Source organism: Marmota flaviventris, chromosome 9 (genome assembly GCF_047511675.1).
Source record: "Marmota flaviventris isolate mMarFla1 chromosome 9, mMarFla1.hap1, whole genome shotgun sequence".
Taxonomy (NCBI): Eukaryota; Metazoa; Chordata; class Mammalia; order Rodentia; family Sciuridae; genus Marmota; species Marmota flaviventris.
In genome coordinates this window covers 56964279-56991778 of record NC_092506.1, presented here as the reverse complement: position 1 = coordinate 56991778, position 27500 = coordinate 56964279, and the positions used below count along the sequence as shown (strand labels likewise).

General features: G+C 48.3%; 1 protein-coding gene across 2 annotated transcripts in view; it reads right to left on the bottom strand.

Moving 5' to 3' along the window:
- The window catches only part of Dchs1 (dachsous cadherin-related 1), a 33796-nt gene extending 6843 nt beyond the window's left edge, over positions 1-26953 (bottom strand). The window contains exons 1-14 of one of the 2 annotated variants that reach the window (XM_071616423.1): positions 26725-26953; positions 21035-21214; positions 10805-12689; positions 5768-5956; positions 5443-5674; positions 5078-5314; positions 3753-4778; positions 3373-3566; positions 2993-3089; positions 2719-2876; positions 1654-2518; positions 1321-1560; positions 1102-1227; positions 264-473 (exon numbers count right to left, since the gene is read on the bottom strand). In XM_071616423.1, the coding sequence (XP_071472524.1) occupies positions 264-473; positions 1102-1227; positions 1321-1560; positions 1654-2518; positions 2719-2876; positions 2993-3089; positions 3373-3566; positions 3753-4778; positions 5078-5314; positions 5443-5674; positions 5768-5956; positions 10805-12592 (5362 nt within the window). In that variant the 5' untranslated portion in view covers positions 12593-12689; positions 21035-21214; positions 26725-26953. The remainder of the gene's footprint in view (positions 1-263; positions 474-1101; positions 1228-1320; positions 1561-1653; positions 2519-2718; positions 2877-2992; positions 3090-3372; positions 3567-3752; positions 4779-5077; positions 5315-5442; positions 5675-5767; positions 5957-10804; positions 12690-21034; positions 21215-26724) is intronic. The other variant, XM_027919928.2, reaches the window with a different exon arrangement.
- Positions 26954-27500: the final 547 nt, after the last annotated feature.

Below are 27500 nucleotides of genomic sequence, written 5' to 3'. Positions count from 1 at the left end.
TCAAAAGTTAATTCCTGGGACCAAAAACTTGAGAACCACTGTTATAAGACACAAATAGAAAGATAAACACAGAGACAAAAGGGAGCTAAAGAGCTAGAAAGGCATAGAGATACCCAGATACACTGATATAAGCATGAAAGAAAAAGTGGGAGACATAGAGGAGAAAGGAGACACAGAAAAACTGACTGAAACTGTCAGTGGCTAGCAAGGAGCAAGAATCAGGCTAGTGAATGCTGAGTTAGTGCATATAGGATAATTCTCACCAAGGATCCGGTACTGCAGCTGCCCATTGGCTCCTACATCTGGGTCGGAGGCCCTCAGCATGGTAAGAGTCTGGGGGTCTTGGCCCTCAGGTATTTCCAAGTACAGGTGGACATTCCCAAAGGTTGGAGCATGGTCATTCTCATCCTCTACAGCCACTCTCACTGTGACATGAGTTAACAGAGGGGGCGAACCCCTATCCCGAGCATATACTGTGGGCAAGCAAAATTAATGAGGTCTAGTCTGCCCCCATCCTGTGGTGAAATCAATACCACACAGTGTTCATACATGTTTACCAGTACACACATAAATTACACACAAAAACCAGAAATCATCTATTTCTATATACACACTAGGCCCACATATATACATGCATAGCATACATGTGTAAGAATATGTTCTTTTCCTTCCCACCTCCCAAGTTTGGTACATACAAGATGTATCTTGAATTAATGGTGCTGTGACAGAAAAGACACTGAGGTATTGAAAGATCCAGACTCAAGTTCCAGTCCTGCCATTTCCAAGATATGTTAGCTTAAGCAAGTCACCTGACCACTCTGATACTCAATATCAATATGCTTCAAGCTGTTAAATGGCTGCAGTATAATTTGAGGGAGGCCTAGAAGGCAGAGCTGTGACAATATGCATTTGAGAATTTGTATGATCACAGTGATGACAGCCTAGTAGTCAGTTTACCATGTAAACTTCCTAACTCCGGACTCCTCAGAAAAGTCCCAAACTATAACAAGCTGTGCTGTAACACAGAAATCTCTAAAGTACTTTGGGGGTTTTGTCCATGTTTATAGCACCTCTGGCTCTTGGGGTCCTGTTAAAGTGTACCTGTCAGGTTGATCTCCTCCTGCTCCTCTCGATCCAGGGCCCGAAGGGTAGTGAGCACGCCAGTGTTTGGGTCCAGAGCGAAGCTTTCACCAGAAATGCCTCCATAAGTCACTTGGCCATTGGCCCCTAAGGAGGGCAGCATGGAGGGCGATCAGAGGGTAAATATACTCTTCATTCCCTGAGTCCATCCCTCTCACAATTCATCAGCCCAGTTCTTACCTAGATCAGGGTCGGTTGCTCGCAGAGTTAGCAGAGATGTGCCAGCAGGGCTATTCTCACGCAAGAGAACGCTGTACTCCTGCTGCTCAAAAATAGGTGCCTCATCGTTGACATCAACGACACTGACAGTCAAGAGCTGAGTGGAGGAGCGTGGGGGGGAGCCGTGATCTGAGGCCACCACAGTCAGAATGTGCTCAGCTCGCTGCTCCCGGTCGAGAGGTCGTACCACAGACAGCGCTCCTAGGTAGGCAATAAGACAGGTTTGGTAGCAACCTCAACATTCCCTCCACACTAGAACCCTTCTCGTCCTCACCCCCTAGGCACAACTCTCACCAGTGCTGGAGTGTAGCCGGAAGTGGCCATCCCCACCAGCTGCCAGGCGATAGGATACGCGTGCGGCCTCTCCTAGGTCTGGATCCCTGGCTACCACATGTAGTGCTGCGGGTCCGGGAGGCTGATCCTCTGGTAGGCGCACACGTGAGGGCGAAGCGAAGACTGGAGCGTTGTCATTTTCATCTGTGACAAAGACGCGCGCAGAAACGCGCGCTGCTCGGCGGCGGCTGGCGTTGGTTGGCCGGTCGGTGGCCTCTACCAGCAGTAGCATCGCAGGTGTGGTCTCCCGGTCCAGGCCGCGCGGAGCGGTGAGCGCTCCGGTGCGCGCATCCAGGCGAAGAGGCGGCACTGGCGGCTCCTGACGTAGCAGGCGGTAACGCACTTCACTGTTGGGGCCCGGGCCGTCGGCGTCGGATGCGCGGAAAGTGTACAGCGCCGCCCCGGGCTCTGGGTTCTCCGGCAGCGCCAAAGCCAAAGGATCGCGCGCAAAGGCGGGGGCGTGTTCGTTCTCGTCCTGCACGCGCACCTGCACTCTCAGCAGCCGCGCGCCCGCGCCTCCCGGCCCCTCCGCGCGCACCGTGAGCGCACGCCAAGCTGGGCCCGCCTCGAAGTCCAAAGGCCGCGCCAGGTACAAACGTCCCGAGGCAGCATCCAACGCGAACGTGCCCTCAGGATCGGCACCGCCTACCAGCGTGTAGGTGAGCGCGCCTACACCGGCTGACTCTGAGGGCGCCACTGAGCCCAACAGGGATCCCGGCAGAAGCCCCTCAGCCGCCGTCACCGTCAGCACCACAGGCACTGGCACTGTTGGGTCAGGCTCTGCAAGATCCGGGGGCAGCTCGGCAACACGAACAGAGGAAAGCACCTGTTGTGTAACAGAGGGGAGATGGAATCAGAAGGGCTCATATTAAAGAAAGTCTGCACTGGCTCCTTGGTAGTAGGTTAGGATGGTTAGAATAGCTTTACAAGAGGGCCCAAGGACCCCCAAGAAGCTAGAACTACCGAAGAGGGGCCCACAGAGCAGATATGGGGAAGCCAGTAGATAGTAGGGAAGGGCAGCCATACCTGCACAAGCAGTTGGAGGCTGGCACTCCGAGGAGGGCTGCCTTGGTCATGAGCAGTCAACGTTAACACATAGTGGGGCCGTTCTGCTCGGATCAGGGATGCTGCAGTGAGCAGCTCCCCTGAGTGAGGGTGTAGAGAGAAGAGCTCTGAGCCAGGACCTGGAGACAAGGCAGAGCAAGAATGAGGGTTTGGGGCTCAGAGCTGGGTAGACCATGAGCATATGTCATCACCCATCAACTCCCTTTACCCCACCCCACCCCACCCCACCCCATACCAGTTAGGGTGTACAAGATGGTCCCATTCTCCCCCTCATCGGGATCCTTGGCCTGCAGAGTTGTTACAAGTGTTCCTGGAGGCACTCGGTCTGGAACCTACAGAGACAAAACCTATTATCTCCTTCCTGTTTTTGAGAAAACTCAGAATCAAGTTCCCCTCACCAGTGTGTAGGCAGAGCCCCTCTTTTGCTCTCATGCCTGTTGCAGGAGGCAATCTCTCTTACCCTACAGTTCTATGGATTATGTGGCTGCAGTATAATCTGAGGGAGGCCTAGAGGGCAGAGCTGTGACGATATTGAGAATTTGTACAATCACAATGATGACAGCACCCCACTCCCTCTCACACTTCTTCAGGACAGGGTCCTGACACTACACATACCTGTATAGGGAGGCCCCCACCAGCAGCCCCTGAAGCCTGCAGGAAGGTGGGACTGTTGTCATTGAGGTCGAGCACTGCAATGTGCACGGTGCCTGTGGTGCTACGGGGTGGACTCCCCCCATCCTGCACCTGCACCAGGAGCTGGTAGCTGCTCTGCTGCTCTCGGTCCAGAGTTTGGAGTGTGGTCACTTCTCCTGGGAATGCAGGATGGAGATCACATATGAGATAGTGATATGTAGCCTGAGGACTACAGGTAAATTCCAGGCTGACTCCTGGTCTGAATGGCCAGGATCTAGGTTGGGAATTGAGGATCCTTTCTGGGTGTTTATTGGTCTGGGGATGAGGCTGAGGAGTCTCAGAATTTGAGTCCCAGTGCTTACCAGTCTGGGGGTGGATACGGAAGGCCTTGCTGTCCTCTGACAGCTGTCGCAGGCTGTAGGTCAGACGTCCATTAGGTCCGGAGTCTCGGTCAGTGGCAAAAACCCGGCCCACACTGGTCCCTGGGGACTGGTTCTCAGCCACAGCCAGGAAGGTGGGCTCTTCAGACAAGCGGGGACTGTGATCATTCTGGTTGAGTATGCTGACCCTCACGGTGGCTGTGCCTGTCTGTTGCCCCAGCTCAGCTTTGGATCCAGATACTGCCATTACCTTCAGTGTGTATAACTCCTGGGTCTCAGGGTCCAGTGTTGCCCGTACCCACAGCCACCCACTCTGTGGCTCCAGGCCAAAGGGACTACTTGCTCCATCTGCTGCAAGGTGATAGGTGATAGGGCTCCCATCTGGTGCCTGAGCCTGCACTTGCAAGACCTGTGTTCCAGGGGCGGTGCCAGAGGGCAGGTCCACACGGTAGACAGAGCTGTCGAATCGGGGAGCCACACCACGGGTCCCCAAGTCCTGTACCACCACCCTAAGTCGAAAGTGGCTATTGCGTGGTGGGGAGCCCCCATCCCGGGCCTCGAGTTCCAGCTCATGGGCTGGCCCCCCTGGGGGCCCCAGAGGTCCTATAAGCCGTACATGACCTGTGGTAGGGTCCACTGTGAAGGCCCCATCACCTCCAGCAAGCAAAGTAAAGGTGACTCTACTGTTAACACCTGAATCAGGATCCAGAGCCCGCAGGGTATAGATGGGAGTCCCTAGGGCAGTGTTTGGTGGCAGCAATACCGTGTCTTCAGGTATAGGGAAGACAGGGGAGTTGTCATTCACATCATCCAGTAGTACCCGTACCCGAGCTACTGTGAAAGCTGGGGGCACTCCACTGCCTGCTCGTACTTCCAGCTCCAACACGGGTCCCAGAAGCTCCCGGTCCAGAGGTCGAAGTGTTTGTAACAGCCCTGAGGCCGAATCTAGGGAGAAGAGTCCCCGGGGATCCCCGCCTGATAAGGCAAGGGTCACAGGCCCCAAGCGACCTAGGGAGTAGGAGAGAAGGGTCAGGAAAGAGGTCAGGGGGGCACCTGTTGAGTCAGCTCCCAGACTCTGATCCCAAGAAGAGTTGAGTGGTACCCACACGTATATTTTTCAAAGTATTAAGAAGAGAGGCAGGTGCTGGCAGAGAAGTTGATTGCCACTAAGGTGGTATTCATGTTCCACAGTATTTATTATTGGGGCTATCTATAGTATGATACTGTAGGGCACCTTGAGATGGTGTTAGAGGGCTATACTGGGATATCTGAATGTGGCACCAAGTGCGTATAATGCTAAATCATACCTGGTGGGTTGTGTGCCTGGACTATGCCCACACTGGTGCCTGGTGCCACATCCTCTGGCACAGAAAAAACATACTGTAGTTGCTCAAATATTGGTGGTGTGGGGGTTCCAGGCACAATGCTGATGTTGACTCGGGCACTGGGTTCTGCCTGTAGGCCACCTCCATCCTGGGCTCCAATCTCCAGTTGTACCACAGAATTAGCCCGTCTGGCCAAAGGCCAGGCTACTGTCAACAACCCTAAAGACGGGATAGAATCAGAGATATATAAGGGAAAGAATAGGGAAGTGTTTTGGAAGGGAAAGCAATACAACATTTACTGGGGAGAGGAGCCTGGGGCCAGGTCCTGGTAATGGGAGGATCCTTACCTGAGTGCTCATCCAAGGCAAAAAGTGGGGGGCTATTACCAGCCAAGATGTGATAGGAAAGTCGCCCATGGGGTCCCTGGTCAGGGTCGTGGGCACGCACTCTTAGCACAGCTGTGCCTGGTGTACTCTGAGCACTCAGACTGGCAGCATACTCCCATGGATAAAACTGAGGTGGGTTGTCGTTCTCATCTGACACAAACACCTTCACATATACCATGGACTTGAGGCCTCCCTGGTGGGACATGCAACCATAGGTCAGGTGGGCCCTGCCTGGCCCTGATGAGTGTTCTACTCCACTTTCCCTCCCCAAGGTCTGCCTACTCACCCCATCCACAGCCGTCACTGTGAAGTCAAAGCTTGAGGGCCCCTGATCACGGTCCAGGGTCCGGGTTGTGCACACATCACCACTATGGGCATCAATGCGGAACGGGGGAGGCCCAGAGGCCCCAAGTCCAGCACCCAAAGAATAGGAGAGGAGGCCAAATGGGCCACTGTCAACATCGGTGGCTGTCACCTGAGGAGAGGATAGGGTGAGTGAGGCCCCATTTTTTTGGCCAGAAGAAGGTAAGTGGACCAAAACCTGTTCCCAGCCCAGACCTCACCACTTGGTAGGTTCCTGAGAGTCTCTGGTCACAACTCTTTTGTTAAATGGTCAATACATAACCTTGTTTGATGTGTGTTTCTGTTTAAAGACAATTTATTAACATTAAACTCACAGCCATTAACACTATAACTATACCTGAATAAACTTTTTTTTTAAATTTACTTTTCTAGTTGTAGTTGGACACAATAGCTTTATTCCATTCATTTAGTTTTATGTGGTGCTGAGGATCAAACCCAGGGCCCCACATGTGCTAGGCGAGTGCTCTACCGCTGAGCCACAATCCCAGCCCCTGCCTGAATAAACTTATCTAACACATGCATTTTCTCTGTAAGGCACATCAAAGCTTTCTTATGCCTAGGAATACTAGATAGTACTCCAGCACTATGCCTAGAGAGCATTTGAAATAGCAAACACACTCACTCTCTCTCTCTCTCTCTCTCTCTCTCTCTCTCATACACACAACCACAAAAAAAAAAAGTAGCATTAATTAGAAATCAAAAAGTAGACGTGTTTTTGAGGTCTAACTTATATAGGAGCTAAAACAAAAGGCAAAGCATCACTTTTTCAAACTCAGCTGGGCATGTGCATATTGGGTGACTCAAATTTTTCATTGTTCTGCCTATGTCTGAGAATGACTGCAAAAGGGCTCCAAGTATTGATTTTTGGAGTTACAAATATATTTTAGAGAATAAGTGAGTTTGCAAATAACAAGGACCAACTGTACCTACAAAGATAAGTGCTGAGGGCTGGAACCTCAAATTTCACACAGAAATTAATAACCCTCACCAAATGTCCTAATCTCCCTGAATGGAGAACTGACCGACCCATATAATTATTAAGATTGAAATTATGAGTCTAATCTTTATTGAGTTGATCATTACACAATGAGATCTGATGTCACTATAGGGTCTGCTCCATGGATTTATCCGTGTGGCTCATGCACCTTTTGCCTATGATAGGGCCAAATACACAATAGATGCCCTATGTGTATTCGTTGATTGAGAAAATGGACATTCTGATAGACTGCATTGTAACAAAACCTTCTTTCATACTACGTTTTTTACACTGGGTCCACATTAGGCCCTCAATAGTGAGTTAGCTGGTGCTGACTGCTGCAGGCTATGACAAAGTGCTCTTTGTGAGTAGAAGGACCTCAGGGTCATGATATGCTGCAAAAGGAAGATGGAGCGTTCCCTTTCTCAGCCAGAAAATGTGCTCAGAGAGAAAGCTGGCCAAGGATTACTGATTGTTGCCCAGGCCCCGAAAGAAGTGATCTGTGCCATTGTTTACTTTCCTGGAGACACTAAGACCCTGCTACAGCTGAACCCTGGAAACAGTTCCTACTCTAACTGTGGCTGTGGGCCCGGATATCCCAGGAGACAGACTTCCCCCTGCATCAATCCCTGTGGGCAGCAGCACAGCTGTGGCACCATCTTTAGAAGCTGTTAAAGACCTTTGCCCTCTGACTCGCAGCAGGAAGAAAGCAATAAACAGTGGTCAGGGGAAGTTGTCAGGAAGTGACCCCCAAAGGCACAGGGGCATTGACTGGAAATGACCAAGGCAGAAGTGAATTTCCTGACCTGTACAGCTCCTGCTTGGAGGTTTCACAGCAAACACAATCTCCTTTTTCAGTGGGTTCTCAGCTCAGCTTCTCAGTCCAACCTTGGTCAGCTCCCTCTCCCTGCTGCCCCAAATGCTGTAATAAACCTCACTCCTCTCCTCTGTCTCCACCCAATCCCTGGCTCTTTACCAGATGCACTATTTCAAGAAGAAAGACCCTTATATGTGAACTCTCTCAAATTCCTACTAGATTCTTAACTCACTGCATCTGTCCATCCTGACCTCCTTTCTAGGTGCATTTCCTACTTTGATTTCTGGACACTATATTCTCCTCCTCCTTTTCTCACTGTTTCACCATCCTCCATTCCTTCTTCATCTCCTCTTACTCTGCTTGCTGTCATATACTGATGCTCCCTGAAATTGCTCCTTGGCCTTTTCTCATCCTACACACTCTCTTCAGTTTTCTCTTTCACTTGCCTGGCTTCAGTCATCATCAATCCTTTCTCTCTGGTCTGGACAACTACCCTAAACTGCAAATGTGTATATCCAGATGCCTGTTCAACATCCCCACTTGGATGTCCCACAGCCACTTTAAATCCAGCATATCCAAAACTAAACTCGTGATCATTCCAAACCTGCTCTAATGACTCTTCCATCTACACAGTTGCTCAAGCCAGAAATCAGTTTTTCCTTTTTCCTCACCTGGTATATCAATCAGCCAGGGACTCAGTAAGTCCTAATTTCTACTATTTGTCTATTCCTACCCATTGCCATTATCACTGTCCTGATTAGGCCTAAGTCAACACTCCCTGGACTATTGTAATTCCCTTCTCATAGGTGTCCTACCCTCCAACCTCTACTCTACACAGAGTTTCTCAATGTTGGTACTACTACTGACATTTTAAACCAGATGATTTTTTATTGTTGGGGATGTTGTGCGCATTATTGGATGGTTAACAGCATCCTATCCCCCACACGCCAGTAACATCCCACCAGCTATGACAATCTCTGTCTCTAGACATCGCCAAATATCTCTTCTGAGGGCAAAATTACCCGAAGTCATGAACAACTGACTACCATTTGAGAAAACAAATATGATCATTTCACTCGTGTACTAAAAAATCTTCAATGTTCCCTTTAGAAAAAGCCCACATTGCTTGGTTTGGCTGCTCATTGTCTGACCTACCTGCACAATCTCATTTTTGCACTCTTCCATCTCATATCTTAAACTCCAGAGATAATGAACCACTTGTAGCCCCTTGAACAAGTCAGACTCTCCCACTTCTATGTGTATGTCACCTAGGTTGGAACCTTTCCCCTGTCTGGTCCCCTCATAAACTCCTATTCATTCTTCAGGTCTTCATTTAAGGGTTCTTTCCCTTGGGAAACACTCATACTGCCTATGTCCCCACCATGGAGGTTTTCTTATTGTAATAATCTATTTTTTGCAAATGAATCTCTGCTCTAGACTACAATCTATGTGAGATGAGGGGTAGGATTGATTTGTTCATTACTGTACACTGCATTTCTAGTACAGTGATTGGCATATGGTACAGATTCTATAAATGTATATTGAATAAGTCAAACGTCAAGACTTTGTATAGTTATAAACCCCCAATAGTCATTTGTACCTCTTCTTCATGGTTACTAATAGTAAAAACTCTTGGAAACCATCCGGAGAGTTGCCCTTTTGCTTTAGGAACTAATGGTGAGAGAATACGTTTGGAAGCAATAACCCATTGGTCCTGGCCAAGAGGAAGAGTAAACACATGGGAGAGTGGGTGGTGGGAGCCAGACAGCAGCAGGCAGGCAAATATCCAGTCTGGCTGGATGCCAAAGGGTCAGCCAGGTCCAGGCACTAGCCTGGAAGTCTAGGCCAAAAGCAGCCACTGAGGAGATACTCAGGGGTCCATCAGACTTTAAGCATGAGTCTTTTAAGAGGAATATTCTCTCCTCCAGCTATACTTAAGATGCAGCCAAAGCAATATTTCCAAAAGACATTAGATTTATTCAGAGCCCCTCATTGGTTTCCTGTGAGTCCTAAGCCAAAGATGGTGATCTGGCCCCATCTACTATTTTGTTTCATTTCAACCCACTTCTTTCTCATCAGTACAGTCAAGGACAACCTGTTAAGTCTCAACATGTCATGATGTTTATTCATCAGTCCTTTTTTCTGTAGGATTGGCATCTCTGTCCATATACCCTACATTATCTATTTGGCAAAATCTCATTAGTTCTTCAAAGCCCTGCCTCTGGGCTTCCAGAGCACATCATATGCCATCTGCTACAGCACTAGCTGGTGGTCTATCTCCCTGTCTAGATAGAACCTGCCTAAGACCTGTTTTCTGGATCCAACACAGTGCTAGGTTTGTAGTGCCAAGGAATGATTTATCACTCACCCACTGATCCATTAAAAGTCAGTTATTTAAAATGAATAAATAAGTGTGTGTGTGTGTGTGTGTGTGTGTGTGTGTATAACCATGACCGTTCCATCTCAAGGAAGTTCAGTGACTTCCTTTGCTTTCCAAGTAAGGACCTAGTGACTCACAGTGTGGTATCCAAGGATTTCTGTATTGTGGCCTCAGACTGCCTCTCAAGGTTCATGTTCCTTCTGCGTCTTCCAGGCCTGACTTGATGCCAGCCTGTGCTTCCTTCAGTCTGTCCATTGTCTCTTCCCCAGAGAGGCCTTCCTGCTCTGGACATCAGGATCTCACTAGATAGTTCTTGCTACCTCTCATCCTCATCTCTGAGCCCACGTGTCCCATCAAGGCACAGTTCCATAGGCAGGGACAGAGATTTCTTCCAGCATAGCCCAGCACTGGACTAGGCATGAAGGGCTTCATAAATGCTGGCAACTCCCTGAGGAGACAGGAACTACAGAATCTCCATCTTAGCCCTTCAGAACAGCTTTGAGATTATTTCTTTCACTTCTTGACCCTGCAAGAAACTTTTCCTTTATATATAATCTACATTCCTTCAACTGCCAAATTACTAGCCTGAGCTTTTGTAACTTACTTTCTTATCTTCTCAACAATCCCTCACCCTTAGCACAGGCTCTGGAGCTCAAAGGATAGGATTGAACCCTCTGACATAAGTCATCACCAACATATGCACCTGCAAGGCTTGGTTCCTACTCTGAGGTCCCCTATGTTGCTCAGATCCCCCCTGCCCACAGTACAGTGTTCAGGGCCTACCTACCTGCAGGAAACAGGTTCCAGGCTGGGTACCCTCAGGCAGTGAGGCATTATAGAAAGTCCTTTGGAACTGGGGCTCATTATCATTCACATCTTGCAGGGACACACTAACTGTGGCAGAAGAAGCTAGAGGGGGCAGGCCCCCATCTGTGGCTACCACAATCAGCTCTGGCTGGGGTTCCGACTCATAGTCCAGGGAGGCAGTTGTGGTGATGATGCCTGAGGTGGGATCAATGGAGAACCAGTGGGTGTGAGCCCCAGGAACCAGACTATAGGTGACCTGACCATTGGTGCCTTGATCAGGATCCCGGGCCGTCACCCGCACTACGAAGCTACCAGGTAGTGCAACCTCAGGCAATGGCTCAGGCTTGTAGAGCTGGCGGTCGAAGGCAGGTGCATTGTCATTGACATCAGTGACATGTAGCACAAAGGCAGCTTCAGCCCGCAGTGGGGGTGAGCCTGAGTCTGTGGCTGTAACTCGCAAGTTATAGGCATCCCTTTCTTCTCGGTCCAGCCGCCGAGCCACACATACCAGATAGATGACACTGTCTTGGGTACTTAGAGCAAAGTGGCCCTCTCCACCCTCCAGGGACACGTTGACATGGGCAAAGTCACCATCATCGGGATCTGACACAGAAATGCGAGCAACAAGCTGTCCAGGTGGGGCAGCCTCAGACACTCGGGGAGAGCCATCTGCACTTAGAAAGATGACAGTCATGGAGGGTTGATTATCATTGGCATCTCGCACATGCACAGTCACAAAGGCTGAGCCCAGTTCTGGGTGAGCCCCACCATCCCGTGCCTGCACCACCAGTTCATGGACCCGCCGCTGCTCAAAGTCCAGTGGTCGCTCCAGCCGCAGCAATCCTGTGTGTGCGTCGATGGAGAAGGGTCCATCACCTTCACTCTGCCTTCGGTTGATCTCATAAGTCACAGCCCCATTGGCACCAGCATCAGCATCAGAAGCAAATACCTGCAAGACAGGACTGCCAGGGGCCAGGCTCTCTGAAACCACAGCATGGTAGCGGCTCTGATTGAAAGCCGGAGCATGGTCATTGATGTCCAATAGTGTTATGTCAAGCAGGGCCTGGGCCCTCCGGGGTGGTGAACCACCATCGTAGGCCTCTAGCTGCAACATATAGTGTGAGCGGTTCTCTCGGTCCAGCTCCCCAGTAATTACTAGCTCAGGCACGGGAGCGCCATCTGGACCAGGGCGTGTCTCCAGTCGGAAGGTCTCTCCAGCCCCATCACCAGATAGTGCATAGCCCTGGGTTCCCAGGCGGCCAGCATCAGCATCACGGGCAGGCTCCAGAGGGTACCTCGTGCCAAGAGCTGTATGTTCAGGTATCTGCAGAGCAGCCCGAGCCTGTGGGAAGGCTGGAGCATGATCATTGATGTCAGCCACTCGTACTGTAACTTCTACAGTGGCACCGTCAGGAGTGACTGCAGTGAAGCGGTAGCGGTCCCGCCGCTCACGGTCTAAGACCCGAGCTGTACGGACGACCCCACTGTGTTCATCTATAGCCAGGTCAGTTCCCACACCACTGCCCTCCTGGGCAGAGATGAAGAACATGGGAGGAGCTGCTGTGCCTGCTGGAAGCCCTGCACTGATGTCCCCGATCAGAGTGCCTGCTGGCTGTTCCTCATCAATCTGCAGGTCCAGGCTCCCAGCCTGACCCCAGGTGCCTGGCACACCACTTCCCAACAACAGCAGCAACAGTGGTAGGAGGAGGAGGGGCCTGGGACTCTTCATGCCAGGGCAGGAGGGCACAATGCCCAGTTCCTTCTGCATGACAGGGGCAGTCCAGCTGTGCCTGAGGCTCCTGCTCCAGGCCAGATTCTGGGCCCAGCTTGATCTCAGGTCGAACTTATGCCCTCAGGCTCCCTGACTGAGGAGAAGAGCAAAACAAAAATGGTCATTAGAGAAGGAATCAACAGTCCAGAGAGATTGGGATGTGGGTCATTTTGATCATACCAAAATGCAGACATTCTCCAGCAGGACTCTCGTGCTGCCACATACCCATCTCCAGTCCCAGGAACCTGTGCTTTGGGATTCCTCAAGGTCTCTCCAGTCTTTGCCCTCACAAGTCTTCATCCTACCTCGAGCCCTCTCAGATTACTCTGCTTCCTATATTTCAGGTCTGATGCCCACAAATTCTCTTCTATCTCTAGACTTAAAGATTTAGTCAATCCTTTCTTATTTTCTGTCATCCAGAACTAATGCCTTTTTCAGGCTCAATAACCATGTAGTTGGTAGCCCTGCCTGAATTGTCAACCTTTTCCTCTCTGCTAGAATCTTCTACCAGTATTTAGGTATGCTCTAGTCTTAGCCCTGCTTCCCTCTCTATTCAACAAGACATTGAGCACCTCCTACATGGAGGCACTGGTAACCCAACAGTGAATAAAGGAAACAGGCCTTGGCTTCATGAAGCTACAGGTCAGGAGTTAGGCAAGTAGTTATAAATATGATCAAGGCTATGAAGGAGAAGTACAGGAATCAGGAGAACATGTAAAGAGCTTAACACAGGGAGTCAGCAAGAGATTTTCTGAGGAAGTGACATTCAAGTTTAGAGATAAACAGTGAGTAGATGTTGGTGCTAGTTATGCAGTGTTGGGCAGAGGTGGAGGGATATCGGAAGGAAAGCATTCTGAGAGAGTGAACAAGATTTAGAAAGGGTAAGAGTATTTGGGGTGGGTTGGTCGGTGATGCACATAAGGTGTAGAGCTAGGGACTCAGAGTATGAAACAAGGCAGGACTCAGAAGCTTACTAAAGATTTTAACATGATCCTAATTGCAAATGGAAGCCACTAAAGTATTAAAGAAGTGCCATGATATGACTTACATTGTCTGAGCATCTTTATCACTGCCCTTTGGAAAACAATGGCATTCAGATAAGATGGTGAGGTACCTGTATGAGTCTAGGGGATGACATTGCTTTGACAGTGACTTGGATGAGTGTTAGAAATTAAAGTGGTGAGAAGTGGATATGATATATGAGGGGGATTAGAAGGTAGAGGAGACAGGCAGGGTTTAATGACTGCTTGGAAGCAGGCAGTGAGGAGTGAGCCTCTTTTCTGGCCTTAACTATCAGATGGACAAAGAGTTAATTGGTCAGAGAGAGAGAAAGGAAGAAAGAAAGGGAGGGAGGAAGGGAGGGATGAACAGCCAGCCCAAGAGGAGTGTGCCTTGGCTCTAAGGAGAAACAGGTTTCAAATGCTGCTAAATTTCAAGGAAGAGGCCTAAAGACCCAGAGGAGGCATTTGGTGACTAGTAAGAGTAGAATCAGTGGAGAGATGGAAACAGAGGCTGAAAGGAAGCAGCTGCAGGAAGAAACGGAGACATTTGGAAGCCACTGCCCTCTATGAAAGGTGGTTTCATTCCCCCCATTTTCTCCCTTTTCACACCTCCTGCTGCGTGTAGTGAGGCATCCTCTCTTGTGACATTGCTATCACTAAGCTTCCACGCATTTCCATGTTCTACATCCAATGGTCATTTTTAAATCTTCTTGCTGGATTATTCTGGAACACCTCTTGGCTTCATACTGTAATACCCCACCCCCTGCCTTGCTTCCACATGCTTCCCTGTCCACTACGCAGTCTCCCTCACAAGTTCATCCTCTGCCCACCCCTTCACCTTTGAGGCTCTTCAGGTTTCTCTCTTCCCATTCTCTGCACTCTGCCTGGGTGATCTTATTTACTCTCATGCCTCAGTTAAAATGTATCAACCACTTTTTATGTGCCATCTATTTGCCAGTGACTTTCCAATCTCCATTTCCAGCTCTGAAGCCACTCTATGGAGACCCATGTCTAGCAAAATACCGGATTTCACAACATATTCCCAAACCTCACCTCAAACTGATTTTCCTCTTCCCTTCCCTTTCCCATGAACAACAGTTGTCCAGGTGGACACCATCCAGGTGTCCAAGCCAGAAATCTGGAAGCTGTCTTTGCTTTCTTGCTTTTCTTCAATCTGATTTCCATTTTGTCATTAAAACCTGACCATTTTAACTAAACATGTCTCAGTTTTGCCCTTTCCTCCCTTTCCACAATGCTGCTCTTCCAGGCCAACCATTGTCATCTTCTTGCATTCCTACAACAACTCCTTACTGGTCCCCTTGCCTCCTGGCTCAGACCCTCTGATATCTCCACCAGGCCAGAGAGCCACACAACTCTTACCAAACCACTCCTGGTTAAAGGTTCTCAATACTTCCCCATTACTAACAGCAGAAAACTGCTTCTCCACAGAAAAAGATATGCAGATAGACACAGATACAAACTTGTGCCTGAAGTTTCAAAGGATTCATAGATACTAGGTATAGAACTTCTGATTCCCAACATAAAATCCAACCTCTTAGTGTGTCCTTTGCAATCTGAGCCCTGTCAACCTCTCTTGTGTTTCCGACCTTTATCTTCCCCACCATGCCTTGCATTCTAAGACTAAATGTCGCATGCTCCTTCGTAACTCCTCCTTGCCTTGTATGTGGTATGATCTCATCCTGAGATAGCTTCTAAAAATCCTCTCCATGTGGCCATCTCCTATTTGAATTTCAAGACCCAGTTTAAATGTCGTGTCTTCTATGAGTTGTTCTCTGACATACCCCCTCTGCCATCCCAAGCAGAGCCCATTGTGCTTTGCTGGGCTCCCACTGCTTTTACAACACATCAGCAATAAACTGCACTGCAGCCCTGATGTATTCATGAGCCTCCTGCACAGGACCGGAGGCTCCTTGAGGGTAGTAGCAGGTGTTAGCTGGTTTCTGCTTCTCTGGCATTTAGTAGAGCAATAGCATGAGCAGACAATCAGTGCTGAATCAGTGGTTGGAGCTTCATGCTTCTACATCACCACACTCACATACTAACCACTCAGAAAGAAATGTCCACAGTTATGCCAACTCAGATGACATACACACAAACAGGTAAGCCCACGACCCTAAGACATTTTGGTCAATATGTAGCTACAGAAGTTTGTCCTTGAGTCTTTATAGATTTGTTCTGCTCTAGGACTTCCTGTCCTCTGAAGGGAAGTGCGTTTCTGACCTCCACTTAAGCTTCGAACTTTCATCTCTCCCATCTGTGAAAGGCCACAAAAAAAAGCAGGGGCTTTGGAGTTTGGGCTGGATTTGAGTTCAGTATTAGTGTTATTTTCCTTATCTGTAAAACACTTGAATCTAAGTCCAGAGATTGGATTAGGGGTCAAGGGTTGAAGGTTAGTCCTATTCATTTAATCAGTCAATGGAGAGAAAGCAGTAGTGGTTTGGGGGAAGAGAAGGTAATGGACAATGAGGTCAATGTATATATCACTCTTTGTATTATAACTATTTCTCTCCCTACCCAGACAATGAGCTGTTTAAGGGCCAGAGGTATATCTTAGTCACTTTTATGTGTAGCATGAAGCATAGCACATAGTTCACAGTCAATACATTTTCTGGAAGAAAGGATGTATCAATAGTATGAGATTAAAGCTCAGATGAATGATCAGCTTTGAAGAGGAAGGATTCAGGCCCAGACAGATGCTCTGTGTGAAAGCAGCCCGTTCTCCCAAACTCTGCAGATCTCCATGCTCTCTTCATTACCCAACCTGGGTCCTTGTTCATTATAAACTCCCCCCAGTGCACTCCTACACACAAAGGCACATGCTCAAAGTCACAGACCCACACACTGCCAGACATAGATGAAAGACTTACACAGATGCATTTTTACACACAGCCATGGCACATACACAGACACCCTCCTCACATGTGTTCAGAAGCCCATTTTCACACACAGACTGCCTGTTCATTTACACGAAGCCCCCCTAGCAATATATGCAGGCATACGTATGCACACAAATGAAGACACTTTCTCATGGACCTCACATGGAGAGGCACATTTGCACCCTTGGAAATCCCCCCTATATAAAGAGGCACATGCACACACCATGGGCAAGCCTGCTGTCATGAATGTACAGACTGACAAGGCAGGCACACGCGCACACGCCTGCGGACCCACCCACAGGCAGGCGTGCTCTCACACATGCTGCCGGGGCACTCGTGGTCAGCTCTGCGGCTGCAGCTGTGACCTCTAGGTCCCTGGGGCCTCTGTCTGGACTATGCCTCATCACTTCCTGCTCCACAGCTTCCAGTTCCAAACTCGAACTCCAGACTCTCTCCCGAGACCGTCTCATCCTCTCTCCAGCCTGTTCTCAGCACCATCTCTCCCATCTGTCCAGTGTTTCTCACTGCCTCTTCCCTAAGACTTCTCTCCCTCCCCATTCTTTTCTCTTCCTCTCCACATCTGTCCTATCCTGTCTCAGGGCTGGCCTAACCTGTCCATCTTGTCTTGTCACCCAATCTGTTACATCTTTTCTCTTACTCATTTCTGCCTTACTATATGCCCTTGTTCTGTTCTCAGTCCTGTTACTTGGTCCTCTGACTCTATCCTACTCTCCCCCTCTATCCCCACATCTGGGCCTCTGGAAACACAGCTGGTTCTCATTAGGAGGGGGAGGGGCAAGACTGTTCATTGGGGCCTGAAACGTGATGTCAATTCACCCTTCCTAGCTAACACAGCCTCCCCGCAAACCCCATCCCTGGCCTGTGTGTCTGTAGGACCTGGGAGAACAAGGAACATGGGAGAGGAAAGAGAGGTGGGCTGGAGGGAGGAGCAGGGGACCACAGGGAGGGGGTGCTCTCCAGGAGGAAGCATAGGAGTGGCTAAGGTAGAGAAAGGAAAGCAGGCTGGGGGAGCTGGCACAGCTTAGGCCTCCTCCCTCAACTTCCTGTCCCAGGGCCAGCGAGGGGCAGGACCAGAGGACAACAGGGGTGGTGGTGGGGGCTGTGAAAGGCAGAGGAGCTAGAAATGGAGGAAGAAGAGGGTAGCCCCAGTGAGCAAAGGGAGGTGGGGATACAGAGCTGGACATAAAGAAAATGGAAAGAGAAGCAAGAGTTCTGGTGGGAGGGTGAGAGGTAGCAAGACTGAGGGAGAGTGAATATGCACTGCAGAGGAAAGAGTGAGCAGAGACAAGAACAGCCAAAGGTTTGGAGAGGGGCAGAGGGGCAGGAACACAGTTAGAAGAAGGGGAGGGGGAGAGAGGAGGTTGTGGGAGGAGAAAGAAGACTAGCTTCCCTGGATATCCCTGGGACAGTGGCCAGGGCAGTGCCAGGGCCTGCCTCTGTCTCTCTTGAGGACAGGTCTCAGAAGGCACTCTAGGGAGAGGCTAAGGACAGACCTGAGTAGCAGAGTTGTTTTTTTCTGAGCTTTTACAGCATACTGGGCCCCATGCCAGGCAATTCACAGACAGTATCTCATTTAATCATCATAACAACCCTGTGAGAAAGGAATTCCAGCTTCCATTTTCCAGTGAGGAAATTGAGGCTTAGAATGAAACAATTTTCCGGAGTTAATGCAGCCTTAATTTGCTCCCAGGACTATGCTTTCATGTTGTCTGAGATTTAGGAAGAAGGAAAAAGATGGAGAGGAAGAAATTATGGAGAGGGTGAAGGGAGGGTCCTAGGAAGATACTAGAGGCCTGAAGAAGGAAGAGAATCTGAAGCAAGAGAAAGACCAAGGGTGCAGCTAACCTGTAATAGTCCAGGTTATCAGTCGTGGCTCTTAGAAGACACAAAGAGGTGAGGAGGTGAAGTGGATGAGGGCTCTTGGGCTCTAGACTCCAGACTGCCTCCCAGAGTCCCAGTGTGGATATCATTGTGGTGCCACTAGGATACTGAAGAGAAGAAGTCATTTTGAGGGTTGCCTGTTGGAATCCTTTCATGGACATGTCCCAGACAGTTGGATTTGCAGGCCCAGAGCTTAAGAAAGAGGACGGGTTTGGAGATATTTGGACAAATCAGAGGGTAACTGAAAGCCATGGGTATGGAGACCCCCATCAGATAGGATGTATAGCATGAGAAAAGAATCTAGTTCAAAACCCTGGGAAACAGGCACACAGAAGAGGCAGTAGAGGAGACCTTTATTTTTCCTGGATGCAGCATCACAGAAGTGAAGGATGAATCATTTGAAAAAGGAAGGAGAGATTGATCGTTTCCAATGCTGCTGAGAGTCTAAGTAAGATGGGGGCTGAGAAGGGGTCACTGAACTAATAGTAAGGAAATCACTGGTGATGCTGGAGAGAATCATGTCAGGAGAGTGGTGAGAGTGCAGGGTTCCTGCAGTGGGAAATGGGAGAACATATTGACTCAGATCTGGGCAGAGACCAAATTAAATTCAGCATAGATTCATTCACCAATACACATTTACTGCTTTCCTAATATAGGGAGACAATGTACCATAACAAGGTAGGACAGGATTGTGATTAAAACACTAATCACTGGATTCGACTCCCAGCTTCACACTTACTGACCCTATGACCCTGGACAAGCCATTTAATTTCTCAGTGCATTCATCTCCTCATTTATAAAATGGGTATGATAATAATACCTACTATTTCATACTCAGTAGTTAGAACAGTGACTGGCACACAGCAGTAAATATGCAAGCTTGAGCTACTACTACAGTGACTGAGAAGACAGGCTCTGCTGTCAGACTTGAGTTCAAATCCTGACTTGGACACTTACAGCATTTCCCTGAATAAGTTATTTACCTTCCTAAGCCTTCATTTCCTATTCTGTAATACAGGGATTAAAGTGCTGACCTTACATAGCTGATATGAGAATTAAATTAGACAATTCTCACAAAACACTTAGCACAATATCTGACACATAGGGAAGCCTCAATAAATGTTAGCTGCTACTGTTTTGCAACACACACACCACAATAATACTGGGTAAGTGTTACTTGATGATTAGGAAACTGAAGCCGAAAGAAAGCAGTAGAGAGACATTAGAACGCAGTTCTGATGGATTCCAGAGCTAGTGCTTTCTGTTAGACTAAATTACTGGTGGGGAGCTTTGTATGCTCAGACAAAGAGTCATATGGCTGTCTAGGCAACAGAACAGGGAAGGAGAATGATCAACATTTTGCTTGAAAAGAATATATCTAACAGTATGCACAGGATAGGTTAAAGGAAGAGAAGATCAATACTGAGGTAACTGTCAATCCAGATAGAGGATCAGGTAAGCATGGGGTCAGTGGTCAGAGGAGGAAAAGAACATGGAGGATGCTTGGAGGCCTCTAGGAATGAAAGAAAAATATGGGGAAAGGAAATGGAGGACCAAAGTCATGTGTGTGAAGTGACTGATAGATTTATTCAACAAATATATACTAAGACTTACCATGTGCTAAAGACTATACCAAGTGCAAAATAGAACAGTGACCAGAAAGCTCAAGTATCTGCCTTCATGGTGTTCACAGATATGGAGATCAAGGTAGGCATAGGCCATGTAGACAGAGGGAACTGGAGGTGGTGGTGATGAGCAGCAAGGGTCTGGTCCCCAAAATGGACCTGGACAATCAGAGTGCAGGCTATAGAGGAGGCCAGTAAGGCCAGAGCTGTAAGGACAGGTGAAGACATAGCAATCAAAAGATATAAAGGACTCTGCTTCCTGATTGCCATGTCCTGAGCTGCTTTCTTCTGCCATGATGTTGTATCCCACCTTGGGCCCAGAGCAGTGAAGTTAGCCAACTAAGACCACTGAATCCTTATCATTCCATTATGAAGACTACATTTCAAAACCTGAAACTTTTCATTCAGCTGAAGACTTAGTAACAGGTAGAAATATGCAGAAGACAAACATAAAGAAAGATTGCTTTAAGGAAGAAATACACTGGAGGCAGCAGCAACAACCAGGGGGTGGACTTTCTGAGATGATGGAAAGGCTCAGTATCTGTTCATAGGGGTGTGAGTTACACTGGAATGTTCATTTGTTAAGACTGAGCACGTCAGACTTATCTACTTTAAAAACTTTACAAGTGAAGAAAGTGGGGAGTGAGTAAGGTAAAGATGAAACAAGGATATATATATTTCTGGTGGTTGAAGCTGGGTAATGACTACATGGGGGCTCATTTTACCATTACATTTGTTTTGCATATGTTTAAAATCCTCTATAATAAAAATAAATTTAAAATATTGAAAAGGTATAAAGAAGGAAGAATAAATTTGAAGAAGTAATAAATTGAGGATCAGAAGAAATGAGTACAGGACTAAGATTTTAGACATATAATTTCTGGGTTTGATCCTCAGCATTGCAAAAATAAATAAATAAACTGATATTAAGTTATTAGTTGAGCACTTAATACTTTTTTTTCCTGAACCTCCAAAACAAGTTTCTTAAAGCAATATCACTATCCCCATTCTTACCTGAGGAAAGGAAACTCAGAGAAGCAAGTCACCCAGATGATAAATGATGTGGCTAGAAGGTCTGAAGTGTAGCCATCCTTCTCCCTCCCACCTTTCCTCTTTGTCTTCTTCCTTTCCCAGCAGCCATATGGGAGGCAAGTTCTAGGCTCTGAGTGATAATAAGCTCCTTCCATTGAACAACTTAGAGAAATAAAAACAAGGACATTTCAGTGTGCTAAGTGAACGGAGAGGAGCACCCTGACTCAGGCTTTTGAGCTCCAAGTGGACCACTCAAAGAAGGGCATTGGCACCTGGAAGCCCCTTCCAAGAAACAGTGGTTGAAAATGCCCTGGTCTCAGAGGGTAACATAGGGAATAGGGACAATGGAGCTGAAGGAAGGGGCAGGTCGCAAGAAGCTGGTGAGAAGCTGGGATCTAGCAGCATGAACCTCTGAGAGTGGCTTTTGCTAACAGGTACAGTGCATCAGAGAGGAGAGAGGCCAGGTTTGCTTCTGTTACAACTGAACAGCAAGAGAGGGAAGAGGAGGAGAGCACATGAATCAGGGAATCTAAGATAGGAAGAAGCAGGACCAAAATGCCCGAATTGGACTCAGGGTGAGTAGGTGGTACATTAGAAGAAGGAACAGCCTAGGATACTTCAGGGAAGGGATCTGGTAAGTAAGATGGGGGTCTGAGAAGGGGTCACTGAACTAATAGTAAGGAAGTCACTGGTGCTGAGTGGAGGAGATAATGAAGCATTGTAGTGCCTTGTGACAGGTCACAACTTTGGCATCTTTCATTCCTTCCAATAACCTAAACAGATACTTGGCCCAGTGGATGTGGGTCTGTAAGCTTCCAGAGCTCCTTAAATATCTGATGATTAAATAAAGAAGTAACATTCAGAAAGGACTGAGGAACAGGAACCAGGAAAAGAGAAGCCCAGGTAAAATGGAGACAGAGGAGAGAACATGGGGTGAGAAAGGAAAAGTTGTGAAGAAAGAGAAAGGAAATGTCTGCAGTGGGGCAAATGTGTGATGTGAAAATTCCCTGATCATGTGGCCATCTGAGAACAAGAGTCTTCTGAAGAGTGAGGGTGAAGGGTGTGCTGAGGTGTCTCAAGTAATCATTCATTTGTTCATTGCCAACCATGTGTTTGGGACCCTGGGTCACAAAGAATAAGTGATGTGCAACCTTGCATCAAGGGGATCCCAGCCTTGTTAAGGAGACAGAACAGGGTTGAGGCAATAACAAGAGTGAAACAAAAGGAGGTCCTGATGGAATCAGATCTGAATATGAGAAAGGATTAGCTAGGAGAAGAAAGGAGTGGAAGGGCCTTTTAGACAGACAGAACAGTATATGCAAAGAGCCAGGAACAAAGAATGCCATGTCTTTGGGGGAACTACAAGGAATTAAAAATGTCTGAAACTCAAAATATAAGAAAATGGGACAAGCCATGTGGCTAGGGAGATTGAGGAGTCAGAGCACGATCTCATGAGCCTCATCAAAAAGTAGAGATTTTAATTGAAAAAAAAAAAAAAAAAGAATGAAACACTGAAGAATGACAGTGATGTGACTGGATTTACACTTTAAGAAAGTCTCTCTTGCTATAGTGAGAAGAATTGATTAGAAGAGGGAAGAGCAAAGTATAGGAAGATCATTTAGAAGATCTTCTGATGGTAAGGTAAGGGCAACAGCAGAAGTGATGGAGAAAAGGGATGGGGCTTCGGAGACTGCCAGAGAGGACGTAGAATCAATAAGTTCCAAGAACCTTCTGGATTATGGTACATGTGAAGAAGAGAATGCTACTGGTAATTTCTGGGTTTTCAGCTTACAAACTAAGTCATATGGATATCATGAAACAGTCATTTGGAAAAGAAATGAGTTTAGGTTTGCACATAATAAGGGGCCTGTGAGCTATGTAGTAAAGATCAAGTATGCAGCAGGTTTGCAGGTCTAGAACTCAGAAGAGAGATATTTGGGAGTCTTCAGCCTATAGAAGACAAGTCAAATCCTGGAAATGAATGGGACGCATGACCCAGAGGGCTGTACACCTCTGAGATAATAAGAAAGTCCAAGCCAGAACCTTAAACAACAGTAACATATAGGGGCCACGCAAAGGATCTCTTAAAGCATACTGAGACAGAATATCCAGAGGGAGCTCTTGGAGAGAGATGCACAATGCCATCATACTGTAATCATGGCAACACAGTGATAGAAATCATCTGCTTATTTCTCTCTCTCTCCCCAACTAAAGTGGCAACTCCTGGAGAGTAGGAACAGTGTTTGCTAAGACTTTATTCCATTCCCATCACCTAGCAGTGTGGCTAGCACATGGATGCTCATTACATGTTAATAGAATAAAACAGTGGTTCAGAAGCCAAAATCAAGAACAATTCAATAAGAAAAGAAAACTCAACAATGTCAGCTCCTGCCAAGAGATCAAGCAGTTGAGGACTTTTGAAAAAAAAAAAAATGCCCCAGTTTTGACAGGAGAGAGGTACCTTTCTCTTAGGGAGAGCAGTTACACAGGAGAGGCAGGAGTAAATGAGAAGTGAAGAAGTGGAAACAGCTATTAGCAGGGGATTTTTCACAAAATGTGGGAGCAAAGTAAAGTAAGAAAGCCTCTTAACTAAAGGGGTATTATAGGGTTTAAGAAGGATAAGAGGGACTGGAGGATCTTGATGTGCTCCCAGGAGTAATAGGAAAGAAGGAACTGTAAATATGAGGAAGACATGGAATAATCAGTTAAAAGAAGTATCCATGGAGGAGATGGAAGTACAGATGGAGAACTGACCTCAATAGAAGAATACCTATTCGTTATTATGGGAAGAGAGGAGAAAATATTGAAAAGGATGCAGGTAAAAATTTGAGGGAGGAAGCAGAAAGCTGAAGGAATCAAACCAGACAGCCTCAATTTTTTTTTTTTTTTCAGCAAATGAGTAGAACAGGTTTTCTACTCCTAATTCCTCTCTCTCTTCCAAACTCCACATCCATTTTGTCACCAAGTCCTGCTGACCTCTCTGTTTATAAAGAGCTCCTGCATCCACTTTCGCCCTCTTGCCATTTTTCCAGTTCAGGCCAGCATTACCCACCCCCCACCAAGGTTCCTATAACACCCACTAGCCTCCTCCTTGTCAGACTCCTCCTCCAGTCTCCACAAGTCCAATCAGCGTGGTATTTCTAAAACAAAGCTGGTAACATCACTCCACAGCTTCAAATGATTTGATGACTCTCCATTATTTATGAGTTAAATTTAACTTTTTCATGTGTTCTGCAAGACCCCTGCATGATCTAAGCCTCTGCCTACCTCCCCCATGGACTCCCTCACTTCTCTTCACCTCATGCTACAAGTGCTCTGCTCACTCACTGCTCTGTCTTTCAGACACATGATACTTTCTTGCACATATGGATGTTCATACGCTGCTGCTATGACTTGAGATGTTCTCCACCAATTCCCTCTCATCTCCACTTTTCCTGTGCTTGGTTGACTCCCTATTTATCCACAAGTTTAAATGCCATTTTCTCCAGAAAACCTCTTCTGATTTCCTTACATGGGCATAATTTTCTCTGTTCTGTGCTGCTGTTATGACACTCACCCTATACCCTGTAAGCTCCATGAGGGCAAGGACCGTGCCCATTTTGTTTATTCTTGTAATGCCAGTTCCTATCACAATGCCCGTCAGAGTAGGTGTTTAGTATGTGTTTGCTGAATGAATAAACCAGTGGATTGATTAATAAATATACTGAAAACAATGGGGGAGGAATGTGGGGTAAAGAAAAAAAAGTGTGAAAAAATAGAAAAAGATCATCTATCTATTTATTTATGGGGGGCCCAGGTGAGCGGAGAATTTATAGAAGCAAGAATTTATAGACCTATCACTTGGTATGGCGGAGAAATCTTGCTAGCTAGGGTTGAGAATATGTTGGATGGGAGGGCTCAAGGACAATGAAACAAAGTGGCCAAGGAGTGAAGGGATGGTCCTTGGCATATGAGCTGGAAAGAACACACAAAGCCAGGAAGGATCAGATTAGAAAAAAAAAATCAAAGAGGTCAAGGGTAAGAGGTTATTAGAAGTTTAAAAAACCTAATAGGAGGGAGGGCATCTGAAAGATGGGAAGATAAAGGAGGCTGTGGGCAGAGAGTGGAATGTAGGAATTTAGAATTTTAGAGATCAAATAAGTCTATAGAGTGCTCCTGGGACGAAAGAAGAAGGTAGCAGAGGCTAAGGAGGCAAAGAAACGGCGTAGCTGGTATTAAAGAGACACTTAGGATTGTGGCGGGATATAGGGTGAATGGAAGACAACAGGGAACAAGAAAGTGAGCTCAGCGGTCTATGGATGAGAAAGAGTAATGGTATCAGCATTATAAATCAAAGAGTTTATTCAGCAGTTAGGATAGTTAGGATAGTGTGCATATAACATTCATGACCATCTCCTAAGGGGTGTGCAAGTGGCTGTGAGGTAAGAGCAATCACAATACAGCTTCCTGTTGGTGTCAGGCATACCTGCTGGATGTGTGCGGCTTTGATGAAGTATATGTAACCTATATGATGGGTTGTATTGAAAGTGTATTGCTGTGACGGGGTGTTTTCAATAACATTGTCTTCCATTGTATGTATTGGTTGTGATAATGATCCTGTGGGAATTTTTCTGGTTGCAACATTTCTGCTGTGGGTGTGCACTGTCCTGAGAGCATATCCCATAGGTGTACACTGGCTTGACAGAGTCTACAGTGCATCGTATTGGTTCTCATTGTGCTTCTCGGGGGTGTTTGATGTCTGTGAGGCTATTTCTCAAGGATGTATGTTGGCTGGGACTGTGTCGCCCCTGTGAGTTGAGGAGGGCTATGATTATGTCCCTTGTGGGTATTTGAAGAGTTGACATAGTGACAATATTTTTCTGGCCTATGACCTTGTGGCTGTAGGCCCAGCCCATGCCACACTGAGTTCATTGTGCTTCTAGACCTCCCTCTCCCCACCCCCTCCATGTGGGACCCAGGCCTCCAGTGACCTCCCTCTGTCCCCTGCACAGGATTCTGATCTAAGCATCCTGGACACAAACTCCCACTGGCTTCCACACTGGCTCTCACTTAGAACACCAGTTTGGATGACCTACCCCCACTTCAGGCTTTGCCTGCCTCTCCTTTGCTTCTCTTTACTTCTCCTCCCTCAGTTTCTTTGTCTCTCAGTTTGTCTCTGTCACACACCCATCCTCCACATTCTGACACATGGCTCCCACATCGCAGAGCACAACACACACACATGCACACAAACATACACCCTCAGAGAGACTTGCTCACCATCGCACACACCCATTCTGACCCACACCGCCTTGGAGAGACACATACATGCACACACAACTACACAGACACACGCGAACACACAACCTCCAGGGGACACGCACTGACTCACACTCAGACGATGCGCTCACACTCGGAGTAGCACACACAGCCCTGCCCTTACCCACACCCCAGGCACACTCTTCACGCTGCCACACACTCTGACTCGATGACACACGCACACAAAGACCCCCAGGCCCTGCCCCCACGCTCACGTTCACGCTCGCCCTCGTCCCGCAGGCCCAGGCCCCCCCTCCCCCATTGTCTCCGGCTCAGAACAAAGCCCCCGGCTCCGCCGCCGCCGCTGCTGCCCGGGGGAGGCCCGCGGACCCGGCCGGCGCGGCCAGACGGGCAGGGTGGCTGCGGGCACTGACCTTCGCGCGACGCGGGCTGCTTCGCCCGGTGCTGGGGCGCCGTCCGGCTGCGGTCAGCCCCCGGGGCAGCGCCCGCCCGCGCGGGCCCTAGGGCCGCGCATCGTCCGCCGCCGCTGCCTCCAGCCGCAGTCCCCTCCGGGAGGCCGGCCGTCGGTCCTCTCTCCCTTGGCCGTCGATCGGTCGGTCCGCCACCGCCGGGGCGCCGCCTCCTCCACAGCCGCCCCGCGGAGGATGCGAGATTCGCCGCCGCGGCCCGGAGCCCCCTCCCCTCCCCTCCCCTCCCCCGCCCTCCGAGCGGTAACCCGAGCCCCCGCCCCTCCGCCCGCGGAGCCCCCGCCCCCGCCCCCACCCGCGCTCGCCGCGACTCCCCCACCTCCCTCCCGCCCTCCCTCCGCCCCTCCACTTCCCGGCCCCAGTCCCGAGCGCCGGATCCGGCCCCTACGCCGAGCCGTCCCCTAGTCCTGGTTCTCTTCCTTTCTCCCTGTCACTTCTCCCGGTCCTCTCCCGTCCGGTGCTCTACATCCTCTCCGCTCTTCCCCTTCTTTCCATTCCCTACGGCTCACCTCCTTCCCTTCTGACCCTATTCCCTAGCTTTCCCTCTTCCCCCTCACTGCCCTGTTCTGGCTCTCGCCTCTTCTCCCTCCCAACCTTGATCTTCATTCTCCCTTCCCCTTCTCCCCGTCGTTCCTCTGCGCCCCCATCCCCTCTTTCCATGCCTTTTGCTGGATTCTCTCCTGTCAGCCTCTACGCTAAATTCTCCCCATCTCTTTGGAAAT